We start from the raw sequence: 13,349 nt of genomic DNA on the forward strand, positions 1-13,349 counted from the left end.
AGAGGCCAAATTGGGATGATCCCCAGTGCATGTAAGTACTTTGGCTCATGCAGCACTCCTTTATGACACCGCTATTCTTTTCATGTTTTTAAAGAATGGTTTCGCTTTTTCATTCTTTTACTGCCCACTTTTATGTATGCGATAATGAGCAAGATGAACAGGGTTCCAAAACCTTCCACTTCCTACAGGGATATCTGACATTTTGCGAGATCAAAATCGATAATCAACTTTCTCTTAATGGTATTGTCACCGAAATATTGTCCTTCCTAAGGGACCCGTTTATTATACGAGGGCAATGTGTCGCGCATAAAGTATATTACAACTGAATGGTTTTTGAAAGGCAGCAGATTCAATAGATGAGTTCCCCCTATTTTTTTTGCCAGCGTCACCATTGTCTTCCCCCTCTGCTGTAATTTCCAAAACTTTGATTCCAAACTCGATCCTTCACTTTTTGCTCTACTTGTACTATATTTCTTGGAATGTTATTTTGAGCACGTGGTCGGTTGGCTTTGATCTGACGTTTTCGGTCTATGACCTTGTTTTGGTCCCTCCCTTGTTTATGTTCATTAGCAACATGACTTTCATTTAACGTTTGGGCAATCAATGTGGGTACAGAAGGGGCTTTTCACGACGGTTTGTTAAAGAGCACTCTTCAAATTAGCCGTGAATGGACAAGGAAAATGGTGAGACGCTTGTTTGAGTTAGTCGAGAGTCCTCGGTAGGAAGAAGTAATTAGGGTAGGGAGAGGAGGAGGGAAGAGAAAGGGGAGCAGAGGTCCCCGCGAATGGCCCGAGCGAGGGAGGTTTTGTGCCTGGGCTTGAAAATATCGTGAGGATTGCGGAGCTTGTTTCAGAAATGGCTAAGCATGGCGCCCGCGAATTAGAATTTAAATGATCCAACGATATACCACGACGGATGAAATGCGTGGGACCCGTGAGTCTGAATAGTCCTCTGCCCCCTCCCTACGAGTACAAAGAAACCAAGCAAAAATAAGGAATAATAAACAATAAATACCATATGCAATCAATAATAAAAATCAAATAGAATTATAAGCTAAAGGAGAGAAAAGTTTCTTGAAAAGTAGGTTTGCTCCAAAAATTTTAAATCTGGACGTTATGATAATCATTGGCCCTACCCCTCCCCCACTCAGAAAAATTGTGTTGCGGATATGACGGAATGTGACATGATACACTATTGCCATTGCATACTGCTGATTGTGTACTCACTGTAGAAGTTATGGCCACAACGTATGTAGATTGAGTGTGGTTTTTTGCCTAAGAATTTCAAGAGTTTCTCCACCTTAAAGAAACACTTCGTTCTTAAACACCCAGGAACCGAGTGGTAAAACATTGTGCCAGTATTTAAAGACTGCAAGGATTCCACGATTGCTTCACTTCCGGAGTCCAAAGATTTGTCGGCAAGTTGTAATTTTTGAAAACTACAAAGTTTGGCTGCTGGTTTAGTGGAGAGAATGAACTCCTTATTTCATCCCCGTCTACCAGGTAGGCTATACTTCTTTTAATTTCAAAGGTTATTTCCTAAAGTGTAAAAGGTCACTAAGCAAAACGGGATTGTATCGATAAAATATGTTTAAATTAAAAAAACGGGATTGTCAACGACGACGTCACGGTTTCGCTAATAGACTTATTTTGATATCAAATATAGCTAGTCTTGGGTTGTCTCAGTAAAGCCAACGGTTATTCAGATTCAATAAACCACCCAAGCATTGAATAAGTATTTACTTGACTCTGTTGGAAATCTGATAACACAAGGACGCGAATGCTGCACGGTGCTTTTAATAGTTTCATATTTTAAATTTCCCGATATCTTAATAGCCACCATACCTTCGCTATATTACTATAAACATATAAACTTATTTATTATTGTTAGCTTTGGCTGATTTACACTTATCTTTAATTTCAGGGCGATGGGTCAGAATTGACTCGCATCAAGTTCCAACGCCTTTCTTCCAGCACTTGATTTTTACCTTAAATGCACAGGTCAACTCTGTTCAAAAACAGGTCGCACTGTGGACAGCCCGCATACAAGACAGCCTCTCAGAAAATTTCATACAAGCTCTTCGATTCAGATTCTTTTTTTATTGCATTGGAAGAACAAGGCCTTGTTGAAGTTAAAGACAAAGTGATTTTTTCTGGGAACAGTGAATGTCATGAAAGCAGTATTGAGCTCACTGCTGATGATTTAATCAAGCAAGCTAAAGCGAAAGCAAGTATTCCAAGAGTACTAAGAAAAAGGGCTTCTTCTAAGTCGTCTCTGGTGGTCGGCTATGGTCAGGGCAGAGCCACCAGAGAAATAGAATTAATCTGGTGGCCAAATCTGTACAGTTTTACGAGCCATGGAAGACTAATTGTCAGAATGTTCATTGAAAAGTGACTTTTAAAATACATAATTGCTACATATGTTTGGAACCCACATAAAGAACTACCTTTTTTTCAAGTTGAGCTAAAATGGTTCTTATACATGTACTGCATACTGAAATAGGTTGTCTGGTCTGAAGCCCTGGCAGCTGAGATTTTGTGGTTTTCAGCTTTTTACTTTTGGCAATGGCAACCTTTATTGAAATTATTATGGTAAATTATTTAGTATCCACTGAGAAATCATGCTCAGTAGGTTATTATTTATAAGTCTAAATTGACTAAATATTTAGCCTTGTGGCTCTTTTACTTTTTTGCACCCATAGATTGCTGTATATGCCTACTTCCTATGCAATGGTTGGTAGTTAGATCCTGAAGACTTTTTATAAGGCCCTTTTTTCATAATCACTGAAAAAAATATTATTTCATGGAAGCATGTCATGAAATCTGTATCACAGAATCACAGGCGTGTCACCCAAGTGTTTCCGTTGCCAAACAGCACTTAGGACAACAGTATCATGACAATTTTCAATGACAAATATTTATCAGATATTAAACTTAGGCTTTGAAAAACCTGAAAATATTATTTCATGGAAGCATGTCATGAAATCTGTATCACAGAATCGCAGGCGTGTCACCCAAGTGTTTCCGTTGCCAAACAGCACTTAGGACAACAGTATCATGACAATTTTCAATGACAAATATTTATCAGATATTAAACTTAGGCTTTGAAAAACCTGAAAATATTATTTCATGGAAGCGTGTCATGAAATCTGTATCACAGAATCACAGGCGTGTCACCCAAGTGTTTCCGTTGCCAAACAGCACTTAGGACAACAGTATCATGACAATTTTCAATGACAAATATTTATCAGATATTAAACTTAGGCTTTGAAAAACCTGAAAATATTATTTCATGGAAGCGTGTCATGAAATCTGTATCACAGAATCACAGGCGTGTCACCCAAGTGTTTCCGTTGCCAAACAGCACTTAGGACAACAGTATCATGACAATTTTCAATGACAAATATTTATCAGATATTAAACTTAGGCTTTGAAAAACCTGAAAATATTATTTCATGGAAGCATGTCATGAAATCTGTATCACAGAATCGCAGGCGTGTCACCCAAGTGTTTCCGTTGCCAAACAGCACTTAGGACAACAGTATCATGACAATTTTCAATGACAAATATTTATCAGATATTAAACTTAGGCTTTGAAAAAGTTACCTGAAAATATTATTTTAAAGTACCAATGGTATTTACATATGTACATTCTAAGATGCCTATATATATTTGCTATAAATTGCATCATTTGTATAAACACATTTCATAAAAAGCTAAAACAGCTATGAATTCCTCACATTTTGACAACAAAATACATGTTTTATGTAGTTTTAGAGTATGTGCCACATATCTGAAAGACAATTAAAACCAATGTTTTGTTTAGCTTTTACAAAATTGTGGATATTCATTGAGCAGAACACTAGATACAAAAGCAAATACCACTACTTGCCTTTGTTTGGATCATGCTCTAGCAAACTCTACTTATTTAACAAAATAGTTGGTCATTAATTATTTCACAGATATATGGAGTGCAATGTAAAATATTGTGGTTGCCTTACTAAAAAAAATAAATTCTATTGACCACTGGCATGAATTCTTGCAGAAATCAGTTCATTTATGATTCTCTTCCTGAGTTTTGAGCTATCACTAAAAGACCAACTAAAACTAGGAATACCTGGCCGCCTGTATTCAATGATATCTCTGGCTGCAAAGATGACTCCAATGCCACAACTTGAGCTGCCTTCCCCTGAGCTTGGCTGCTTTGGCATTCCAAATCTTTGGAATGGCACTTTTCCACCAGACCATAAAATGGATGACATAGAAGGCCTAAGACATGTTAGAACCTTCATTATCTTTGTCACAGCAGCTGATATGTTGGTTGGTGGTTCCATGTGCATGCCATCATCATAGTATGCGATTTCCTGTGAAAAGTCAAGGCATAAAATCCCCCAGTGGCACCCTCCAACATGCACAGGGCAAATCACTTTCTCTAGTTTACTTGTGCTCTGGAAGCTGATAATTGGAGTCAGCTTCTTAAGAAGAAACTCATGATCTGCTGTTGCCCAGGTAAATGTGTGGCTTGGAAGATATGCTATACTTGATGCATGTATGCTTTTCTTTAGAAAGAGCATACATGACATGTCAATGGTGTAGCCATCTACATAGCGCTCGCAAGCCAGGTTACTAAGATCTTTTGCATCCATTAGAAAGCCATTAACATTAAGAAACTCCTCCTGCGGACGAAGTGACAGCAATGTCTCTCTAACAACCGAGTCTTCCCTACCCAGCCATGTAAGCTCTTCTCTGACTTTTTGCTTGATCTCAGCTGCGAAACAAAATGATTTAATTACTTCCAGTGCCTCACCAGTAAAAGTACCAAATGTTCCCAAGCTAACAAATGAATGATTGTCATCAGCTCCTATAATACCACCACTGTGTACATGGTCACGTAGCAACTTTAGAGCCCTGTCCACTACAGCTTCAGAAGGACGGCAGATTAAGGAAAAAGGGTCTTTAAGATTGTTACACTGGATATTTTGTACAAGTGTGATATCAGAATCTTTGATATATGCCACTGGTGGAATGTTCAGGGAAGCAAGTTGTCCACGAGTTAGACCAGGATTTCTACACAATAACTCGAGTGGGTTAGTTGAGCTTAGTGTGGTTGTGGACACTGGAGGAGGTGGAGCTGCGTGTTGGCTGGAACTCTGGCGTGACACTGGAGAAGGTGGAGCTGCATGTTGACTGGGACTCTGACCAGGATTCTGGGGTGATGCATATTGGGACTTATACTCTTGCAATCTTTGTTGGTATGACTTTTCCCATTCATTATGCACATACTTATAGGAAGGTACATCTTCCTCTTGAACAATGCATGCTCCATTTCTCACGCTTCCACTGGGAGACTTTGCCTTTTGATATGCATATCTAGGGTAATCCACCCCAAAAATCAAGGTCAACAAACTATCCATTTGTGACATCCACCAAATATCTTCACTCGTCCACATCTTCTTCTTTTCAGAGCCCAGCTTTAGGGACCAGTAACATCCAGAAAAGTGAAAAGCTGAGCCTTCAAACAAATAAAAAACAATATATTTATAATACAATCACTCTTTCAAATAATCTTCCACTTTAAATACTTACTTTTATTCAAACACTCTAGTGCTTTGCGAAAGGACAATCTCAGGAAGAGAAAATATTCAGCATACTGGTGTGTCAGTATTTGATCAACTGTAAAATAAATAAAACGACTATCTCAAAATAAGCACATGACACTAATTTGTTAAACACTTTCAAAAATATTTCATGATATATGACAGCCCTGTATGGCAGCAGCAGTTGCTACTTGGAGATAATTTAAATTTCTAGGATTTTTTTGTTTAACTCCATACATGAACAGTTTGTAAAATAGATCATTTAATTTTTCTCCTGCATAATTCATGTCATCAAAAATTAGAAAACCAATTTGGGTGTTTGATAAATAAATGTCACTTACAACATAAATTGAAAACAAACTTGAATATGTACTTTACACAACACAGACTAGAGTTAATTTTCAAAATGGCTATTTCCCATAGTCTATTTTCAAAATTAATGCTCAACTCTGTTCCACTTTATGTCAGAAATCATCTTGCACATTTTAGGATCAAAATGACTAAATGAATGATTGCTGTCATGTTTCATAACTTTTATTATATCTTTGATGGCTGCTCTTAGTTTTTTATTTGTCCCCTTACTTGATGATATGCCTTCTGAAACATCATGGGATGTTGCTCTCAAATAGAGTTGCCTGTGTACTTTGTGGCTTGATTCAAAGCCCTGAGTTGACATGGCACCAATAGATCGATGGTTTCTCAGGAGCATTGAGGCATGCTCAATGGCCATGTGCCCATAATCTCCTGTCCCAAGCTTCAAACCAAAGACCTCCCGTAGGAGAAAGCCCCATTCTTTACACTGTGATGAACAAAATAATATAACAGAATATATTTATTTAGTATGCCCATTTTGTAACATCAAACTTGCAGTGTGCAGAATACCTGAATGTCGAATAAATCAATTAAATGCTCCTCATCTTTCTTGAACAATTTCTTTCTCATTACTAAGGCAATATCATTCCAACCAGAAAAGACCTAAAAAATAATACACATTTATATACAATTTATTTAAACATAACAAACAAATAATAAGACTTTGGAAGAAATTTCAAATACAACACCCCACAGGCAGAGTAAGAGTACAACAGCTTGTTTTGAAAAGCAATTATCTAAGCTTTTGATAAAAAGTAAGTGGATTTCAGTGAGCACAACCATTCTATCTTGGTTTATTTTTAGTTAACCTTAATTGACACACATGACCTTACAGTATAAGATCATTTCAAGGCTTGCATCCTCATAGTCTTTATAATTTGATAATCCCGGGTTAAAGGAAATCATACCTCCCTGCTTGCAAATTGTACTGAAACATTTTTGTGCAACATACATGTACAAAGCCTAAAATAACTTAGCTAAGTATGGGCTACTGCATTATCATATGTATGTACTATATGTTACCTTTATATAACATTCAAGAGCAAGGTCAGCAGCAAGAGTTCCTAAAACATCATTTTCTTCATAAGCCTGCAATCTTTTCTTTTTCTTGGGCTTCTTTCTAGAACTTGTGTTGTGCTTCAATGCCTCAGTGAATTTGTTGGACACATCATCAACCTTCTCTTTCCATGACTTTAGCAGCTCATCAATTCTCTTGCCAACAGCTTGCAAATAAAATAAAAAAGTGCAATAGTAAGAATTGGTTTGCTAACAGCTACATGAGTTTCAGTTAATATATTTTTGGCAATTACATATACCTTGATCTTTGATATTGATCTCCTCTTGATGAGTGCCAAAGTCCCGTACAAACTTTTCATTGTCTTTCAAAGCTTGAAAATACTAAAAGATGGACCAGAAAAAATTAGAAAAACCATATGAATGGTAGATGAATAAATGAAAATAAAAAGTAACATCAAATCCAAATCAAATACCAAGACACGCTCTTGATAGAATGTTATCTTGTTCAGTACAAACAACTTGGCAGCTTCAACATCTCTGAAATGTTCTTTCAGCTTTGGCAGGGGCAATGATCTTTCAACAATGACAGTCGAATTTTGAAGAAATTTTCTCTCGGTAGGCCCTATCTAAAAAAAATAAAAGAATGCCATTGTAGTGATTACTGACAGTTTCTTTTTTAATGGATAAGTGAATGACTTTGTTATAGGAAGAGCAACAATTTTGTTACTTAGTGTATAATCAGACTGGTGAATGGGATTCAGTGTATTTGGTAGTTATAGAGGCCAATATCTATCATATGTCTTGAGTACAACAGCTGTCAAAAATAACCACATAGCAAAAGCTCAACAACACACTTTGGCAAAAACTTTTAGAAGAGGCATGCAGGTTTCTTTTCTAATTTTTACTAGTAAGTAAGGCTTCCGATAAGAACTTAAGCCATATTTAATGATTATATTTAGTTGTAAAAACCTGAAAATGATGCAACTTTGACATTGTGCTTCTCAACCATTGTTTCCTGTCCTGGTTTTGTACTGATACGAATCCTGTCTTTTTTCATGGTTTGAGGACCATATTCTTTAAGGGCAGCATTGCACTCAGCTAATGAACCAATCTTGTGACAGAATAAACCAAGGGAAGCAAGAAGCTGTTCCATATTTCGTAGTTCACAGTGTAATGCACAAATATTAACAGCTGTCATGTTTTCGTCCAATAAAAGGGTGAGGTCATCTCTAATCCCTGTGAAGCTAGAAAAATTAAAAACATTTAAAACCACTTGCAGATACTTCTTTATCATAATTCTAAATACTTATGATTAGCATAAGTGTGTATTAACCAGTAACAGACACTTATTCTTTATTCTACTTTTTTTACACAGAAAAAAAAAAAATAGAATAATGAAATAAACACTGCATTACACTGATTAGACAAGAATACTGTATGGATAAAGTAGTAAATTATACCATCAATCTACTAAGAAACCTACCCTCCAATATTAGCTTTGGTCATGGCAAAGTGCTTCAAACAAACTTGATGTGACCCAAGGTTGCACTCAGCACATAACTAATTAATCCAAAAAGACACAAAGAATTGAATAATTTGTTATTAATAAATGAGTGCTTACAATAATTGCTCTGTGAATTAAGTAAAATTCCAAAATGAAACAATAGTACAAATCACTCATGGGTGTTATCATATTCTAAGTCAACTAAAGAATGAACAATCCCGAGCATTAGATAAAAGGCCACAACGGTGTATACTTTCATTTGCTAGCTTTAACCAATTGTGTGGAATATCCAAAATACTTTCAGATTTCAGTGATTCAATGATTAAACCTATTCTACTAGGGTACATTGTTAATAATATAATGTACTAGAATATTTATACTTCACATACCCTTAGTGCATGACAAAACATGCAGAATTCACCAAATCCTTTGCCACCAAGTCGAAAGTTTTCATCATCTTTCTTGCACAGCAACAGGCAAAATGCTTTATAGTCAATAATCACTGTTGGGAGATATAAGGAAACATGTACTATAAGTATTATAAGAATCACTTAATCACATACAAAGACACATTGTACATGGCCCTTGCTTTTACAAATCAGACTACTTAAAGATTTTAACACATTCTTTTAATGATTATGAGTTCAAAGCCAATTTTCAAATTACTAAAAGACTGAATTTGTAGGCACATGATTCTAGCAAAACACAGCGTCGGTATAGGGTTTCTGTTGTTGTCTTTTAGGAATCAAATTAACACGAAATAAATTTATATCAAAAGCACGAATAATAATAATTAACAAAAAATTTACCTTTAAATTTAACTTGCAAAAGTTTCCCATCAACAACAATGCCATTTCTCTTGATCACATCTTTTTGCCTGTTAATGTCTCTTACCAGGACTTTAATTTCTTTCCTAATAATGAGAAAGCAGTAATGACTTTGAGTACACTCCTTCAATATTAAATTAAAAGTCCATATTAATAATATCGTACCTGCTTTCTTCAATATTGGCTATGGCTAATGGGCAGACTGTCAGGGCACTTTGAGAAGAAAGGTAAGGATGGTTGCCAGGTACAATGCCAACACTTACTTGATCTTTACCTATATGCAATTTAGATACAATAAAAAATTCAAAACAAGTTTATTTTAACAAAGGTTAGCAGTAAATTGGTTAAAAAAAGCATTTAAGAGGGGAAAGTTTGGAAATAGGCAAAAGCAAAAAAAAGGGTAAAAAGACAACACAAAGTAAATAAAAACAAAGTAAAGCAATTGGACAAATTAAACCAAAAACAAAATTCGAAGCAAAATAATACAAGATATAATTTAATATAAACTTTCAAAGCTAATAATGATACTCAATTACCAAAAAGTGGACGTCCATCTAATTTCAGGTGGAATTCCAGAACTTCACTTTGGGTACCATGGAGTCTCTGCTCCCTAGCACTCCACACAATAGCCTGTTCAAGGCTGACTTGATACCCAGGAAGAGAATCTGGTACTTCTCGAATTAACATTATCTGTTTAGCGACACCAAATATCGAAGAACGTAAGGCCTTCATATGATTCTTGATCGGAAGAATGCATATATTGGAGCTTCCCTAAAACCAAACATAATAATTCATTAAGCCATGGGCAAAATGTGACCTTATAGATTCATATCGAAACCTAACAGTTTAGGGGTGGGAAGAACACAATATTATGATCACAAAATAAATAACACATCAATAACAAATCCACATGATCATAAGGCATCAGTACTTACTTTCCTTCCCAATTTCGTAAAATTGATTATAGATTGCCAGTTTGCATCTGAAATTTTCGCCTGGACTTTTAAAAACAATAACTGCCAATCTGGCATTCTCATCTCGGCAACTCGCTGGTCCCAGAGGTCGTCCGAGATGAGCTCTTCGAATGCTCTTTTTACTCCCTTTTTCTCAGCAACCTCGTCCATTACCTGGCAAATGGTTTCTCTTGCAAAGGACGGCCTTGACTGGGGATCGTCAGTGCAGCATCTAGCCAGCACTGACGCCAGGGATTCCTTCTGACTCGAGCAGAGATCAGAAACCTTCTTCATAATGAAGTTTGACTTTGCTCGAGTTTTCCTTCGTTTCACACGTCCTGTCACCTCTGAGTTTTCTACCTCTTCGAAAGATTCATTGAAAAAGGGAAGACTGTGCTGTTCTGCATATGACAGGCTAGACGAGGTATATTTTGAACTTGGAGGGATAACTTTTGGCGGGATAACGTTTGGCGGGATAACTTTTGGCGGGACAACTTCTGGCGGGAGAATCGAGTCCTCAAGATCGATAGATCGTATCGCTGCCTGGATTTTTGGATGGAGGATCGTATTTACTTCGGTTATCTGCCTTCGATTAAAAAGATTTCCGATAATGCCAAATGCAGTAGCGACGTAAACTTCGTCGACTCTGACTTTGTTGGCATTCTCATGGAAGAACCAGCAAGATTGTACCGTGCTTCCATCACGAGTGACCAGATCACAGAGCTTAATTTTCGATATTTCATTGGTAAATACTCGAAAGAAACTCGATAAGGATGCCTTTCTTGGAGAGCCAATACAGTTCTCAGTAGTTAGAGCATACCAAGCTGTCGATGAATCCAGCTTTGCTGAGAAAACTTGACGAAAAATGATCGATGATCGAGCCATAACGCATTACATTGTGAGCTCTTACGAGCTCTACGCGCTGGAAGGAGTGATCAGTGAAGTACTGGTAGCACATTTCGTAAAGCCCGCCGAAAAAAGCCATATTCCAAATAAAGTATAATCCAGTTACTTCGAAAAGAAAACTAATGACAGATATTATACAGTGTACAACTCCGCCATTTTGTTTTTAACACAAGAGTCTAATACCCATCAATCACTACGGTCCTTACTATTGGATCAGACGTAAGCTAATTAACACCTGGATTGCCTTAGCAAGCAATCGCGCTGTGCCCCTGCTGTGACCAAAATGAATGGCACGGGGCTCCTCATGTACGAGTTTCTCTCCTTTTCTTGCCTATCTTTCCATTTTCCTATTATATTTGTCTTCTTTCTCACCCTTGCGCTTCTAATCTATTTTTCCAACGTATTTTTTGTCTGCCAAAGAAAGATAAACAATTTTCTTTACTGACGTTCAATATTTTGTGAAGTCGCATTAACATGCTGAGAAATAAGACATCTTCTTTTCCAACGTATTTTTTTCTTACCAAAGAAAGATAAACAATGTTCTTTTACTGACGTTCAATATTTGTGAAGTCGCATTAACATGCTAAAAAACGAGACATCTTTTTTTCCAACGTATTTTTTTCTTACCAAAGAAAGATCAAGAACGTTTTTTTACTGACGCTCAATATTTTGTGAAGTCGCATTAACGTGTTATAAAATGAGACGCGTTAACATCTGTGGACGCATGCTATCTGTGTACAACCAGGCCGACGCGTGGACTAAATCTTCTGACTCGATATATATCGTGGGTTAGATAGACGAAAGGCTGGTTTTCGATTACCGGATCATCATGCAGGTCGAGTCACTTCCTGTAAGAAGTGGGTGGGAAATCTTAGCGTCTTGTTGTTGAAGAAGGTAACCTGTAGTTTGATTTTGAGTTTCCATGGTTGTTTTTGGACACTTTTTAATTTCATTTCTTGACACTTTTTTATTCTTTAATTAACGAAAATTATCAATGTTGATTGCTGATTATGTCAGGTGGAATGTCAGGTGTCATATTGTTGAAATTTGACAAATTTACAGACGTTTGTATTACTAAGAGCATGCGCTATACTACCTGAGTCATACAAACATAGACCGTTTTCTCAAGACTGCGTGCGCATCCAACTTGACGGGCCACAAAATTGAAAAACGCAAATTTAGTAAAATGAAGAAGCCAGTTTTATATTTAAAGTGGAGAATAATCGATTTTATGAATTCTTGTCGAAAAATCTCATAGAAATGTATGATAATTCTCATTATAAAGTAGTGGTCACTATTGCAACAGTAGTGGTCACCATAGCAACAGTAGTGGTCACCATAGCAACTGTAGTAATCACCATAGCGACAGTATTCATCATAGCGAAAGTAGTGGTCACCATGGCAACAATAGTGGGCACCATAGCGACAGTAGAGGTCACCATAGCAACAGCATTGGTCACCATAGTGATTTTATTTCTAACATTATTGGTTTCTTATATCACTTTATATCCATCTTGTTTTCTTTAATGTCTTTGAAGTCAAACTTATCTTACTCTTATCTTACTTTATGGAAGGCAAAGCCCGGGGGGGGGGGGGGGGGTGTATCGGCAGTGTACACTCGCCTCACCTCTGGGGTCTCGGGTTTGATTCCTGTGCTAGGCGTCACATGTGAGTTGAGTTTGTTAGGTCTCTCCCTTGATTCGAAGGTTTTTCTTTAGGTTGTCCGGTTTTCATACCTCTACAATACCTAACACGCTAATCAATAGCAATGTGCCTTGACTTAGATCAGCCCAGAGGTTGTTTCAGGGTTTGGATCTGCTGGTTAGCCGTGCCCTGACTTAGATCAGCCCAGAGGTTGTTTCAGGGTTTGGATCTGCTGGTTAACCGTGCCCTGACTTTTAAATGAATATCAGCCCAGAGGTTCAGATTCCAGGGCGTAGATAAAATTGGAAGTCTTATCTCAGTCTACAATCCCGTTATTAAGCTCTACTTGATGTGATTTTACTGACTAAGAAGAGAAGATATCAAACCCTTGAACGGTCAGACTTCGTATGTCACTCGACCGGTTTCCGCTCAGCTGTGGTATTCACTTATCTAACATGTGTTCAAATTCGCTCGTAATCCTCAAATGTTTGCCTTTACTCTTTATCCTTTTAGCCAGCCAAGTAGTGAAA

The 13,349-nt window shown here is 37.1% G+C and overlaps 2 protein-coding genes across 2 annotated transcripts in view; both read right to left on the reverse strand.

Annotated features, from left to right (window-relative positions):
- The window catches only part of LOC148905022 (uncharacterized), a 6,115-nt gene extending 5,914 nt beyond the window's left edge, over positions 1-201 (reverse strand). The window contains exon 1 of the mRNA XM_089024009.1: positions 129-201. Coding sequence (XP_088880135.1) covers positions 129-201 — 73 coding nt within the window. The remainder of the gene's footprint in view (positions 1-128) is intronic.
- A 1,579-nt stretch (positions 202-1,780) lies between these two features.
- LOC148905023 (uncharacterized) lies at positions 1,781-11,496 on the reverse strand. The gene is made up of 14 exons (XM_089040935.1): positions 10,252-11,496; positions 9,853-10,087; positions 9,482-9,590; positions 9,299-9,402; positions 8,879-8,991; positions 8,469-8,545; positions 7,955-8,229; positions 7,459-7,607; positions 7,285-7,366; positions 6,992-7,191; positions 6,479-6,571; positions 6,179-6,395; positions 5,586-5,672; positions 1,781-5,511 (listed from the first exon to the last, which is right to left on the reverse strand). The coding sequence occupies exons 1-14, from the start codon at positions 11,152-11,154 to the stop codon at positions 4,016-4,018; spliced, it is 4,140 nt and encodes a 1,379-aa protein (XP_088897061.1). The 5' UTR covers positions 11,155-11,496; the 3' UTR covers positions 1,781-4,015.
- Positions 11,497-13,349: the final 1,853 nt, after the last annotated feature.

Source organism: Actinia tenebrosa, unplaced genomic scaffold (assembly GCF_029948245.1).
Source record: "Actinia tenebrosa isolate PJP-AT-01 unplaced genomic scaffold, QUT_ActTen_1.0 PGA_scaffold8__29_contigs__length_14323225, whole genome shotgun sequence".
NCBI lineage: Eukaryota > Metazoa > Cnidaria > Anthozoa > Actiniaria > Actiniidae > Actinia > Actinia tenebrosa.